Genomic DNA, 15,382 nt, shown 5'->3' on the forward strand with positions numbered 1-15,382 from the left:
TGGAGAGTTATTGGAATCTTACAGTTCTACTCAATGACATTCAGTATGTTAACTTATAAAACAAAGATTCTTGGACATTCATCAGTTTGAACTGATAACTGTTACGCTGTTTTATTGTTTTTTAAATTTGAGCTACTATGTCTGCCCTCCTGCCTATCTTATTTCTATGATAATATGAAAAATAAACAATTAAAATGCTTTTTTAGAAAGGTTTTATAGATTGGAGGAAAACTAAGTTTACCAATTCCATTCTTAGGAATTTTATTGGAGAATATCATATACTCACCCCTTGTTTCTTAGTTTCTATGTTAACCAAAACTGATCAGTAAAAATTTCCACATCTGTAACAATACGTTCTGAATATTTCTTTTAGCTACATGAGAAGAAAAATAATTGCTGAAACATTTGACAAGTAAACTGAATTTTATATATCATAAAACCCATTATTCATGGCCAAATAGTGACACATAGGAGTTTGTGATTTGCTCAGTGGGTTGAAATCTTCAATTAGTAAATTGGCTCCTGTTTACATTGTTGGAAGAGAAGACAAGAATTAATAGAAGAAATATATGCTTTCTCCTTGTTGAAAGTGGAAATGTGAAACTAAGTTTGAATAATATAAATAATAGAATGTTTAGGAACTTGGAGACAATTTGTTTTTAATTCTTAGTGAGCAAGACCTTTTTATTGTGTAACTTTTCCCCCCGAACAGTTGTTTATTCCTACCAGTCTTTCAATTTGGTATATGGTGTGTTACACTTGAAAATTACTTTCACGTCCATTGTTATCTGAGACTTATGGTAACACTGTGAGGTATTGGATTGGCATTGTTATACCCATTTTACAAATGAAAGAACTAAGGCTCAGAGAGGCCTGTGACTTGTCCAGCTTCTTTGAACTGAGTGAATGAGAGGAAGTTAATTTCAGAGGTTTATAGTCAGGTAGGACTTAGATTGGAACCCTGGTTTTGCCATTTTTGTACCAATTGTTTTACCCTGGATTATTTAATCCTATGATCCTTATTCTTATGTAAAGAGAGAATATCTGCCTGATTGAGTTTTGTGCAGATTAAATTAAATAACATAATTAATATAAAGTACCTACTATAGTGCTTGTCATGAATAAAAATTTAATAGCACTTACTATATGCCAAGCATTTTTCTAGGTGCTAGGGATATACCAGTAACAACATACAATTGGTCCCTGTTTTTATGGTTCTTAATTGTAATGGAGAAAAACAGGATATAAACAAGTAAAGTATAAACACATATATCATTTTTTTCTGAGTCATTCCAAGGCTTTTTGCCACTGCATATAGGTCAGAATAAATTGCAGGCACAAATTTATGTCAGCGATAGAATGTGTTCTTCTCTTAAATTAAGAATATAACACCTAAAATATTTTTCTTTCAGATTGTTTGTTGAGAAACATATAGAACTAAGTGGAGCCGTTCAGGAAGTATTAAGAAAAGATCATTCTTAAAAATTATTTTCTTATATATAAATATATCCTAGAAAAGATTCCTTCAGTTAACATTAGTTGAAAAGAAAAGGCATTGTAGACGTGAAGTAAACGGTGGTGGTGATGGAGAGTGAAGTATGTAGGCAAGGAAGATTAAGGAGACCAGGGGCAAGATGATGGAAGGGGAGGACGTGAGACAGTGTGTGGAGAGGAAGAGTGAAAGGAGTGTTTGAGAAATGAATGAAGTTACTATGAGAATAGCACATGAGCAGATTCTTCATTTGAGACGAATGTAAAAGTCTCAGCTTACTCATGCCTTCATTTACCTTCTCAGATATTTAGGAAGCATTTAGTGTGCCTTCCTTATTCTGAGTGCTTTATCAGGTGCTTGGAGATGAACTTAACTGGGGTTAAATGAACCCCAGTGAGGTAAATATTATGGACCTGGTGTCTAGGACCATACTAGCCCATACACCTTGGTGTAAAGTAGCAATCTGCTTTCCTTCTTCAGGATACTGTACTTCCATCTGTAAGAGAATCGTAATAAATAAAAATTTGCAATGTCTGTAATGTGGAGGATGTCATTCTAGAAGGGGTACCCTTACAAATAATCTGAAAATATGAAAGTGGTGGGCCAGCACAGGTTCATGGGAGGCTTGTAGGGCACAGAGAGGCGCGCTGAACTCAGCCTGGTGGATCCTGGTTCTCTTACACAATCCAGTCCCCCTAATTGTCAGGGAATGCAAATAAAGCAATACCATTTGCCATTCTTTTGAAAGCAAGAATTTACTTTTGTTGAAATTAGAAATTACGGTAAATTTTTTTGCTCAGTAATTGATAGCTGCAGTGTAAATTTACATAGCTCTTACATAAAATAATTTGACAGTATATTAAGAAGTCTAAAACTATTCACTATTTATAATAGCAGAATGCTAGAAATATCCCAGATGTCCATTAATAGGGAAATGGTTAACTAACTGTGGTACAGCCAACTAGTGGCGTACTATATCACTATCAAAAGGGCTATGGAAAGATCTCCAGGATATATCATTTACATGAGAAAACAAGGTGTAGAAAATCATGTATAGTATGCCAGCATTTATCTAAGAAAATGTATGGATAAGAATATATATATATTTTTTTTTTAAAAAAGAGGAAAGATAAGCCAGAGTAGAAACCAGGACAGGCATTAAAGCTACACATCTATGAGTGTACTTGATTCTGTGGATTTGATTTAGAAACCATATAAATATTTTACATAATTATGAAACAAAACTGAATATGGAAATATAATCCCCTCAAATCCAAAGCAAACTGAGTCTAACTGTTAATGCATCAGAAACGTGACCACATAGACAGACCTGGAAAGCAACGATCACATAGTAGCAGTGAGCACAGCTGCCACCAGCTCATGGTCTCTGAATACCATTCCCTACTAAAAGAATTCTAGAATTCCTTAGAGAGATGGCTAATTCCAGATCTGGGAAGGAAATGTGTAAAATAGCCTGGAACATCTTGTCATACCAGAAAGCAAACAGACTATCCAAGATTACTAAGTTATGTAAAAAGGACTCAGAAGCCAACTCAAGGAGCCTCCCGCATTGGTCAGATGGAAGAATTTGATCATCAATAAGAATAGTAGCTGTGATGGATTAAAGCAGACCAAATATTCTGCATTCTCTGGACACATAAGTAATAATTAATAAAACCCTTTTGGTCACCTTTAGCGGTTGTTCAGCTGTTAACCAAGTTAACCCACTTATTATTTTGACAACTGGTGTATAGACAGAATCCATTCTGCCTTTTCCATAAGGACACCACCTCAGGGCAACCAAAGAGTTTTGGATGAATGTCTCTTTATAAAAGTATTCCAACTAATAAATGAAAGGGAAGTGATAGGGATTGCAAAATGGTAATATTCTGATTCTACAAAATAATAGCATTGTGGCATCACAAGAAACCAGCAGACTTTCTGTGCCTCCGATGGGAGTTTACAGCATCACCTGCAAAGTCTTCTTGCCAAATAAACAATCTGATCAAGCCTCTAGATCTAACTAATCTAACTACCAATTTATAGGAAGTTCAGGGGACATAGAAACATTTAAAATAACACCGTAGGGATGCAATCAGCAAAATCAGATTGTGGGAAACTATAGCACAAATCACATAATTTCTTCAACAAGTAACTTACAAATTAAAAGGAAGGGGAGAGAGGAAAAACATAGATTAAAAGAGACTTAATACATACCAATTGCAGTAGAATGAACCTCGATTAAAAGAAATAAATTATAAAACTGGGTATATATTTGAGATAATCAGGAAAATTTGACCTATTACTCTATAGTTGATGATATTAGGAATTATTCATATTTTTAGATATGATAATAGTATTGTGGTTATATTTTTTAAAAAAGAACTCATCATTTTGTGATATACGCTGAAATATTTACATGTGAAATTCAGATATCTGGGATTTGCTGTAAAATAATCCTGGAGGGTGAGGCTTAAGTGGATGAGGATGTAGATGAAAAAAGATTAGCCATGAATTGATAATTACTAAATTGGGTGATGGGTACACTGTAATTCATTATATTATTCACCTCATTTTTTATATGTTTGAAATTTTTTCACATAGTAATGCTACTATTAGGAATTTTTCAAAGAGGTCAGTTTTTTTTTTTTTTTGCTTTCTAGTCCCTGTGGACTTTTAAAAAAATTTTATTTTATTTATTTATCAAAGAGGGCAATTTTTAAAACTTAGAACTGACATATAACATTATATTAGTTTCACTTGTACAATATGTATAATGATTCCCTATTTGTATAAATTGCAAAATGATCAGCACAATAAGGCTAGTTAACATCCATCACCACACATAGCTACGAATTTTTTTCTTGTGATGAGAACTTTTAAGCTCTACTCTTTTAGCAGCTTTCAAATATATAATACAGTATTGTTAACTATAGTCACCATGCTGTACATTACATACCTAGGACTTAACTTATTTTATAGCTGGAAGTTTGTACCTTTTGACCACCTTCACCATTTCACCCACCCTGTACCCACAAGCCCCAACCACTGGCATCACCAGTCTGTTCTCGGTACAAAGAGATGTTTTTTAATACAAAATGTTACATAGATACACGAAGATGTGTATCACAGCATTATTTATACTGTTCTGAAAGTGGAAATAAATGACTCACAAAGAAATGGTATATCAACTACATGGATTATCATATGGTCTTTAAATTATAATTACATGGGTTATGAAGCAATATGGGAAATTTTTGTTTTAATAAACGGAAAAAAGACCACAAAATTCTGCGTGTACTGCTATGTGTATAAAGAAGAGACTGTGCTCAGGAATAAAGATGCAGACCTACTAGAGAATGGACTTGAGGATACGGGGAGGGGGAAGGGTAAGCTGGGACAAAGTGAGAGAGTGGCATGGACATATATACACTACCAAACGTAAAATAGATAGCTAGTGGGAAGCAGCCGCATAGCACAGGGAGATCAGCTCGGTGCTTTGTGACCACCTAGAGGGGTGGACTAGGGAGGGTGGGAGGGAGGGAGATGCAAGAGGGAAGCGATATGGGGACATATGTATATGTATAACTGATTCACTTTGTTATAAAGCAGAAACTAACACACCGTTGTAAAGCAGTTATACTCTAATAAATATGTAAAAAAAAAGAAAAGAAATGGTAGGTGTTATGGTTTTCAATAAATCTATAATTTATAAAAAAAAGAGACTGTGCTGATTTATGATTTACCATAAATGGTATTAATGGCATTGTGATTCAGGGGGAACCATATGGCTTCAGAAATTCCATTCCTCTTATTGTTTAGTATTTGTATAATAAATAAAATATTGTAAAATTTTAGTATGGCTATATTAAGTTATTGCCCATGAATAGTTTTATGAGTTATATTTCCAGTGTTAATTCATACTTTCAAAAAAATCTGGCATGTTTCTGTAAATATAAGAATATAGTTTACAAATAATAAGCCCCGCTTATAAAAAGCTAATATGTTTTTGGTTTGCCACATAATGTCAGAATTTACATGCTATTTTGAAAACTCATCAGGAGAGAAATTTAAGAAAAGGATAGTACTGTAGAGTGTGATTAAAAATAGAAAAAAACCCTATATTATTTAATTTTTTTTTTAAGATTTTTTTTTTTATGTGGACCACTTTCTAAAGTCTTTATTGATTCCGTCACAATATTGCTTCTGTTTTACGTCTTTTGGTTTTTTGGCCGCAAGGCATGTGGGATCCCTGGTCCCCGACCAGAGATCGAACCCGCACCGCCTGCATTGGAAGGCAAAGTCCCAACCATTGGACCACCAGGGAAGTCCCTAATTTTATTATACCAAGCTAGATTAGTACAGTGCACAGTTTATCTTCATCTTCAAACTGCACATGTATTACAGACAGCTGAAGTGGAATGAGTCTGTTATTTTCATTTGTGTATAAATTTGGCCTAGGTTTAATGGAGTATATCCAAGGGAAGCCATAATGTTTGTTTGAGCTTGTCTGTTACTGAGTGAAGGTGTGTTAACATAGGTTAGTTGGGTGACCATAGTCCATCAGTCAAATTAGAGTGACTCCAAGGAACAAACTGCAGTTCTCTGTACTTCAAAATGTTTGTTCTCTAAGTTTTGAAATTTGCTGGAAACGTGCTAATTTTCTCACTGGTTTAGGCAAAAATTTGGTAATTTATCCTAACTATATGATGCTGCATTTAATGAAGATGATCTTTGTTATTAATTTCTTATGACAAATGCATGATTATACTCAGTAGGCAAAACATTTTAATTATGGTTTAAAATTATATTCTACTTAGATTTTTGCAAATAAAATTCTAAGCTTTGTGAACTGAATATTTTTTAAGACATTTGAATTTTAGCAGTTGAGAGTAAATTATGGGGAAATTTGGAGTTTAATATTATCAACAAAAGACTGTGATATAAAACCTAAATATATCAGAAGATATAATTCTGATTATGCCTTTTTCTCTTCTAAGGTGATATTATTTATACACACTGCAGTATGTGTCTCCAGACATAAAGAGTGACTTGGATTGCTGAACGCTTCATAATTTAGAGTTTAAACAAAAACTGTATTCTCAATTGTGCCGAAGTTTTTAAAAATACTTTATGGTCTTTTACTGTGTAGTATTTTGACGCTAATTAGGGTAAAAGGCCAATGGATAATAGAGTTTCTGGCATACATCTTTGATTTGATATCAGATAAAGATTTTTTTCCTAGTTGGTACATTGCTTCAAAATACAAATGCTAACTTATTTGACCAAAAAATGTTTCCAAATGTTTTGAAAGTATTGTAGGCTGTATTTTTTCTAATCACATCAGTCTAGCCCAGGTTTGCTGATAATTTCAAGTTTTGTTGAAAATATATAACAAGGTCTTATGTGTGTAATGAAGTTTTCAGAAAATTAATTTCGATTCTGGCAATATTATTAATGATTCTATACAGAGAATTCAGATAATGGAGTTGTCAGATAGACTTTTTTTTTTTTTGCGCGGTATGCGGGCCTCTCACTGTTGTGGCCTTTCCCGTTGCGGAGCACAGGCTCTGGACGCACAGGCTCAGCGGCCATGGCTCACGGGCCTAGCCGCTCCGTGGCATGTGGGATCTTCCCAGACCGGGACACGAAGCCTTGTCCCCTGCATCAGCAGGTGGACTCTCAACAACTGCACCACCAGGGAAGCCCAGATAGACTTTTAATTGATGTTCAGGATTCTAAGAGTCAGGATTGAAACTTTGAGTAGAGAACTGGAAAATATATAGAAAGAACCAAATGGAAATTTGAGAACCAAAAAATGAAGTAACTGAAATAAAAGTTTAGTGGATGGGTTTAATAGACTAGACGGAGCTGAAGAGAGAATGAAGTGGAACGTTGTCAATAGAAAATATTCAGAGTGAAGCACAGACACAAAAAGAATAAAAGCAGTACACATAATTAAAGTCCCAAGGAGAGCCAATGAAGAGAGAGGATGGAAGGCATATTTGAAGACATACTAAGAATTTCCCAAAACAATGCAAAACACTATGCTGCAGATTCTGGAAGCCCCACAAACAAAAAGAGCAAGATAAATTAAATGGAAAACAATCTAGTTTCATACCTAAACTGCTAAAAACCACAAGCAGAGAGTCTAAAATCAAGCCAGAGAAAAAACTGGACTGCACCTGACTTCTCGACAGAAACAATGGAATCTAGAAGACAGACTGGAATGACATTGTCAAAGTTCTAGAATAGAACCTAAAATTCATTACCTAGTGAAGTATCTTTCCAGATTAAAGGTAAAGTAGTTCTTTTCCTGACCAAAAAAGCAGTGGCCTAGAGTAGGAGTTGGGGAGTCATCAGCTTTATAGGTAGCATTTAAAGCAGTTAGAGTAGACAAAATCAACTAAGGTGAGTAGAGAGAAACCCAAAGATCCAAGATTGAACCCTAAAAACTCCAGCATTTTGGTTTAGCTTAAAATTTATTCATAGAACAGCGAAGGTAGGTTAAGTAAGAAATTATATAGCTTAGTCTTCTCCTTTTAGAAATAAGCTGAAACCCAGCAATGTTAAATAAATTGTCCAAAGTTATATAATGGCATGTTGATAGATATGGGACAGAACCTGTTCCTTCTAATTGTGTCCCTCTGCCCCCAAACTATCCCCTCTTTGGTAACTGTAGAAGATGATTTTGTTGCATGCTTACTGTATACTATGCTCTATGCTTAAGCACTTTAAGAACATTATTTCCTTTAATGGAAGAGTAATATACTCTTCATTCTAGGGTGGAGTGCATAAGGACTTGGGCTCTAGAGTTAGACTGCCTGGGTTCATTTCCAGTTCTGTCTCACTGTGTGGCCTTGGGTAAATTACTTAGCTATTCTAAATCTCTAAATTGGGTTGTTGTAAGGATTAGAGGTGAAGATGCATGTAAACACAAAGAATAAAATAAATATCAACATTGACACTGAAATAACCACTGGGGTTATTTTTCCTCTGAGGGATTATTTCTCCTCTGTCTCAATGGAAGCTTTGTGGAATTTCGTTGTTCTTTTAAAATTTTTTATACATTTAAAAATTGTGGTAAAATACACATAAGAGTTACCATTTAAACCATTTAAAGGTGTACGATTTAGTGCCATTAAGTACATTCACAATACTGTCCAGCCATCACCACTGTCTAGTTCTAGAGCTTTTACATTATCCCAGGTGGAAACCTCATACCCATCTCTTCCCATCCTTCCTCCTTCAGCCCCTGGCAACCACTAATCAGCTTTCTGTCTCTGTGGATTTATGTATTCTGGGTATTTCATATGAATGGAATCATACAGTATGTGACCTTTTGTGTCTGGCTTCTTAGACTTAGCATAATATTTTTAAGGTTCGTCCATGTTGTAGCATGTGTCAGTACCTTTTTCCTTTCTGTGGCTTAGTAAGATTCCATTTTGTGAGTATACCACATTTTGTTTATCCATTCATCAGTTTAGAACATTGGAATTCTTTCCACCTTTTGGCTGCTATGAATAGTGCTGGTATGAACGTTTGTGTTCCAGTTTTTGTTTGAACACCTACTTTCAATTCTTTTGGGTATATACCTAGGAATGGAATTGCTAGATCACATGGTAATTCTATCTTTAACTTTTGAGGAACCATCAAGCTATTTTCACAGTGGCTTCACCATTTTACATTCCCACCAGCAATACGCAAGGGTTCCAATCTCTCCACATTCTTGCCAACACTTATTTTCCATTTTTTCTTTATTTTTATAGCCATTCTAATGGATGTGAGTGGTATCTAATTGTGGTTTTGATTTGCATTTTCTAATGACCAGTGATGTTGAGCATCTTTTTATGTGCTTTTTGGCCATTCGTATACCTTCTTTGGAAAAATGTCTAGTCAAGTCAATTTTTAAATTAGATTGTTTATCTTTTGTTGAGTTTGAGTTCTTTATGTATTCTGGATACTAGATCCTTATTAGATATATGATTCGCAAATATTTTCTCTGATTCTGTGGATTATCTTTTCACTCTCTTGATAGTGTCCTTTGATGTACAAAAATTTTTAACTTTGATGAAGTCTAATTTATCCATTTATAGGCATACCTCGGAGATATTGCAGGTTTAGTTCCAGACCACTGCAATAAAGCAAATATTGCAATAAAGTGAGTTACATGAATATTTTGGGTCCCCACTGCATATAAAAGTTATCTTTATGCTATACAGTAGTCTATTAAGTGTGTAATAGCATTATGTCTAAAACAATGTACATACCTTAATTTCAAAATAAAAAAAAAATTACAGTAGTAATACCAAAAATCACTGATCACAGATCACCATAATGAATGTAATAATAATGAAAAAGTTTGAAATATTGCGAGAATTACCAAAATGTGACATAGAGACAAGAAGTGAACAAATGCTGTTGGAAAAATGGCACTGATATACTTGCCCAATGCAGGGTCGCTACAAACTTTCAATTTGTAAAAAAACACAATATCTGCGATGCACAGTATAGTGCAATAAAACAAGATATGCTATTTCTTGTGCTTTTGGTATCATATCTTAAAAACCAGTACTGAATCCACAACCATGAAGGTTTACGCCTATGGTTTCGTCTAAGAGTTTTATAGTTTTGGTTCTTATATTTAGGTCTCTGATCCTTTTTTTTCTTTTTTTTTTTTTTTTTTTCCGATACGCGGGTCTCTCACTGTTGTGGCCTCTCCCGTTGCAGAGCACAGGCTCTGGGCGCGCAGGCTCAGCGGCCATGGCTCACAGGCCCAGCCACTCCGCGGCATGTGGGATCTTCCCAGACCGGGGCACGAACCCGTGTCCCCTGCATCGGCAGGCGGACTCTCAGCCACTGCGCCACCAGGGAAGCCCCCTGATCCATTTTGAATTAATATTTATGTATGGTGTGAGATAGGGGTACCACTACTTCATTTTTTTTTTTTTTTTCCTACATGTGGATATCCAGTTTTCCCAGCATCATTTGTTGAAGAGAATATTCTTTCCCTACTTAATGGTCTGGGCGCTTTCGTGAAAAACAATCAATCATAGATATATGGGTTTATTTCTGGACTCAGTTCTGTTTCATTGATCTGTATGTTTGTCCTTATGCAAGTACCACTTTGTTTTGATTAGTATAACTTTGAGGTAAGTTTTGAAATTTGGAAGTTTGAGTCTTCTACCTCTGTTCTTTTCAAGATTGTCTCAGCTATTTGGGGCCCCTTGCAATTCTATATGAACTTTAGGATCAGCTTTTCCATTTCTTCAAAAAAGGCCTTTGGGAATTAGTGAGGGATTGCATTCAATCTGTAGATCATTTTGTGTAGTATTACTGTCTTAACAATATTAAGTCTTCCAACCCATGAATACGGGATGTCTTTCCATTTATGTAAGTCTTCTTTAATTTCTTTCAGCAATGCTTTAGAGTTTTCAGTGTGTAAGGCTTGCACCTCCTTGGTTAAATTTATTCCTTAGTATTTTATTTTTTTGCTATTAAAAAAATGGTATTGTTTTCTAATTTCATTTTCTGATTGTTCATTAGTATTGTATAGAAATAGAACTTTTTTGTGTTGATCATGTATCCCACAACTTTGCTAAAATTGCTTCTTAGTTCTAATAGTTTTTGTGGATTTTCTACATATAAGATTATATCATGTGCATTAAAAAAATTTTAGAGTTTTACACCAGTGTTTTCCAAGTTGCAGGGCACAGCCTGTTAGTGGGTTGTGAAATCAATTGAATGTGTAAGTTTTGTTCTGTGAAATTTTTGTGTATAAAACATATACATATGCATGTGTTTGAATTCTTATGTAAAATGTATTTCTATTTATTTATTTATTTAATTTTTGGCTGCGTTGTGTCTTTGTTGCTGCACGCGGGCTTTTTCTAGTTGCAGCGAGCAGGGGCTACTCTTCGTTGCGGTGTGCGGTCTTCTTATTGTGGTGGCTTGTTGTGGAGCACAGGCTCTAGGCGCACGGGCTTCAGTAGTTGTGGCATGCGGGCTTCAGTAGTTGTGGCACACGGGCTCGGTAGTTGTGGCTCATGGGCTCTAGAGTGCAGGCTCAGTAGTTGTGGCTCACGGGCTTAGTTGCTCTGCGGCATGTGGGATCTTTCCAGACCAGCGCTTGAACTTGTGTCCGCTGTATTGGCAGGCGGACTCTCAACCACTGTGCCACAGGGAAGCCCCCTAAAATGTATTTCTTACTGTGAATTACAGTCAAAAATGTTATGCCATATTCCGAACATATAATTGGAATATAAAATTGTGGGATTAGTGAAAGGTGAAAGTCCTAGCAGATGCCTTTCATAACCTTGGAAATGATAATTCTATATGGGAAGCTGTTTTCTGCGTACAAAAATAATTCTGCAAAAAATATACTCTCTGTTCATTGGTCACTTTGTGAATAATTAAGCTTGTGAGATTTTTGCTTTTCATGCTCCCAAGGAATCAATTCTTAGCCTGTTTTTGGTACTGTGGAAAAAGTTTCTTACTGAAACTCAAGATATTTTCCTGAGAATGTATTTTATTAAAGATAGTAATCTATTAAATTGCATACAATACTTACTACAAATGACAAAAAAAACAGAAAGACACATTGTGAAGGATATTATAAGCTACAAAGATATCTTTTACTCTCCAAAAGATACAAGTTATTGAATATAATAAATGTGTATTTTCAGTAATTATATTAATGTCAAGTTTACTGAATATAGTAAAGAATAAGGGAGAACTTACAACTTTTTAATGCAAATGAAGTACCTTAAAACATAACCGTTGTACACAGATACAAAACTATTATTTTATAGAAAGATAAAGTTATCTTTTTAATAAAATGCACTGGGCTCTTGACAGGATGTCTTTTCCAATCTAATAAGCTGTGTTTGATTTTTCTAAATTGTTGTGCGTGATGTTAAATTGCATCTTTTACCTACAAGTAGTTTTGTGGGGGTTATGGGCTGTGTATTGTAAAGGACGTTAGGACTGGTAGTATCACCAGTTGCCCTCTGCCCTCTTTCCTCCACTCCCCATCTACTGACGAGGTATCTTCCCAGTGGTCCCCATGTCTTCCTGACATTCTTTTTACTAAATTGTACAACTCAGTGTGTATTAGAATGATCCTGGGCTTCAGAATCAAATAGGACTGTGTCAAATTCTCCTTCTCCCTTATGTTAACTTTATGATTGTGGACAAGTCACGTGACTCCTCTGAAGCCTTAGTTTCTGTTGCTATATAATGGTGCTAATTCAGGGTTACGTTGAAGAGTAAATGATATTATGCTGTGTATATGACATGTCAAACATGGCATGATAAATACTCAGTAAATGGTAGTTATTAAAATACCTGAGTTCTGATCAGTACTCAGTAATTGGTAGCTCCCTTTCTACTCCCAACCAAAACTTTTACACATGCCCTATCGTTTTCAAGTAGAAGCTAACTAATTCTAGTAAGCTCATCTGTGCTGCTGGGTGTTTGTTAGTTACTGGACCACTTTTTCCATATAATTGTGTGGACTTTACTGGTCGTCTTGTGATGCATTAAGCTTTGGGTGATGGGAATTGTGGGGTTGCCTTGCTGTCTGATATGAAAATGTGAATATACTGGGTGTGTCTGTTTTTAATGTACAAAAACCCCACAGATAATAAAAAAGTACCTTTATTTTCCTCTTCTGTAGTTATGTGCTGCTCATCTCCCAACTGCATCAGAGGCACCAAATCATTATCAGGCAGTGTGTCGTGCACTGTTTGCAGAGACAATGGAGCTGTATACATTTCTGACTAAAATTAAGAGTGCAAAGGAGGTAAGTACTACTGCTTTCCTATTTAATGGCATTGTGAAAGAGAAACCTGAATTTTCAACATTGCCTATCATATTATTTAAAATATTTATTGCCATCCTGATGAGTGCTGAAAATCATTCAGGAAAGAAGCAACTTAGGCAGAATTAAATCTGTTCTTTAAAATGTTACTGTGTGAATCCATTTAATAAAACAAAGATTTTCATAAAGCTTCCTTACAAATGGAAAATAAATGTTACTGAACTGGTTTAGTCAGTTTCCCATGTGACTTGCTTTTCACCCTCTTTCTGCCACTCTTCTTTTGTCCATTGTAAAAAAATGTTAGTGTGTCTTTCAGGAAGGGATAAGGATGCAGAGAGGAAGCTACACATCTGATGATTTAAGTTTTATAGTGGATGTGATTAAATATTTAATGCGGGAGATATGAATTAACTTTCAGATAATCCAGAATCTCGTTTTAGCTATTTTCTTTATTATCTATCAGTGTCTATGAGTTAAAAATACTATGTGTACCCACCCACAGTGGGCCAGTAGTCACTGCATGAGGCAGGGGCTGGCAGCCAACCAGGCCGGGGTCCAGCCGCACTCACCAGCGCACCCACAGCAGTCAGCTCCGCCACAACTGAAGGCCCATGCAGCCCACAGAGGGTCACTTCTGTCGCATATAGTCCTGGTGCCCAGAGGGGAGTGTGCTGCTGGGCCCCATAGAATATCTCCTATAGAAGGCTACTTATCCAAGAATGGGAAACATAGCTGACCTACTTAATACATAAAAATAAACCTTCCAAACTCTGTACTACGGAATAGAAAGAGTACAGAGGCAGGGTGGGGGTAGAGGGAGCTTTCCCTTTTTACTTTATATAACTTGTGTATTTTTCAATTTTTATAAAATTTTGTGTAATAAAAACATTTTAGTTGAAAAAAAATTTCGTGTAGAGTCCAAAGAGAATCATTCTAATTTATTTACAAGGTGAATTGCCATATTTCACATCCCACAGACAGTTGTGAAGATTCTTGAGATCTTTGTAAAGCACCTGGCACGTAGTAAGAGCTCAGTACATGATCAGTGGTGGGTATCATTTCTTTTGTGACTGAAGTATGGAGTTTATCTGAAACACTAGTTTAAAACCCACGATGACACAGTTTGGGGAGAGACACATATGGGATGTGTAATATAGTACACATATGGGATGTGTACTATATTAAATAAAGTACGACTAATTAGTTCTGGTAATATGTAAGTTTATTCAGATCACCCTTAATAAATCACCTTAAATAAATCCATTTTATATGTATGAATAAGAGCTCCAAGCTTTCCTCTTTAGTTCTAACCAGGATACTGCTTATAGTCTGTCTTTTTTGATAGGCTAATGAAAAGTTATGTCTATTTTTTTAGGAATTTATAGAATTGGACCCAAGAAGAAAGTCTTTAACAGGGTAGAAAGGGTGAACTAATTGTTATTTGAAGAATAATTATAAATACATCATAAACTAGCTTTTCCTCCTGGACAGAACCAGAGGACAGAGGGTCCAGTTAAAAGCTTCCGAGTAAACATCCAAAGCACATCCTCAATTAAGGTTTAGTAGAGTAGATTTACTAAAAAGATTACTTTTTTTTGGGTAATTGTCTTCTCTAGCTTGTTGGAATTGAGATTGTCTTCTCCAGAGAGGCTAGTGATATTTTTAGGGCATAAGTAGAGTCCTGTGGGGTTAGAGTGAAGCAAATGAGCTCTTAGAGCCCTTCCAACACAGTCTTAGGAATCATTTCTGAGCTTAAAGAACAGGATTAGTAAATTTTCTATTGCAATGAGCTTCAATTTTTTTATTTGCTCTTGATGAAAACTTTGCTTTGCCAGACAAATTCTTAGAAAGGGATTATTTATTTAAATAAGTCTATTTAAAGAAAATGCTCACAAATGGAGTAAAAGAACACGAGTGTTTGGAACCATTGGTGGCTTTTGTGATGCCCACAGGGACCAGCCAGGCCCTGGTCAAGGTTGAGGTCGGGGTTTTGGCCGTATCTCACCCTGTCAACTTCTGGCACCACCCCACATCTGGGTCTTCATAGACACGAGTTGTGTCCTGTTTAA

At 35.6% G+C, this 15,382-nt stretch overlaps 1 protein-coding gene across 7 annotated transcripts in view; it reads left to right on the top strand.

The window, feature by feature from the left end:
• Positions 1-15,382, top strand: part of SPIRE1 (spire type actin nucleation factor 1) — a 205,990-nt gene that overhangs the window by 119,665 nt on the left and 70,943 nt on the right. For all 7 annotated transcript variants that reach the window (XM_022551242.3, XM_022551244.3, XM_022551243.3 and 4 more), the window contains one exon: positions 13,170-13,295. In XM_022551242.3, coding sequence (XP_022406950.1) covers positions 13,170-13,295 — 126 coding nt within the window. The remainder of the gene's footprint in view (positions 1-13,169; positions 13,296-15,382) is intronic.

This window comes from Delphinapterus leucas, chromosome 14, assembly GCF_059928025.1.
Source record: "Delphinapterus leucas isolate spDelLeu-1000000601 "Yukka" chromosome 14, BTC_Dleu_Yukka2, whole genome shotgun sequence".
NCBI lineage: Eukaryota > Metazoa > Chordata > Mammalia > Artiodactyla > Monodontidae > Delphinapterus > Delphinapterus leucas.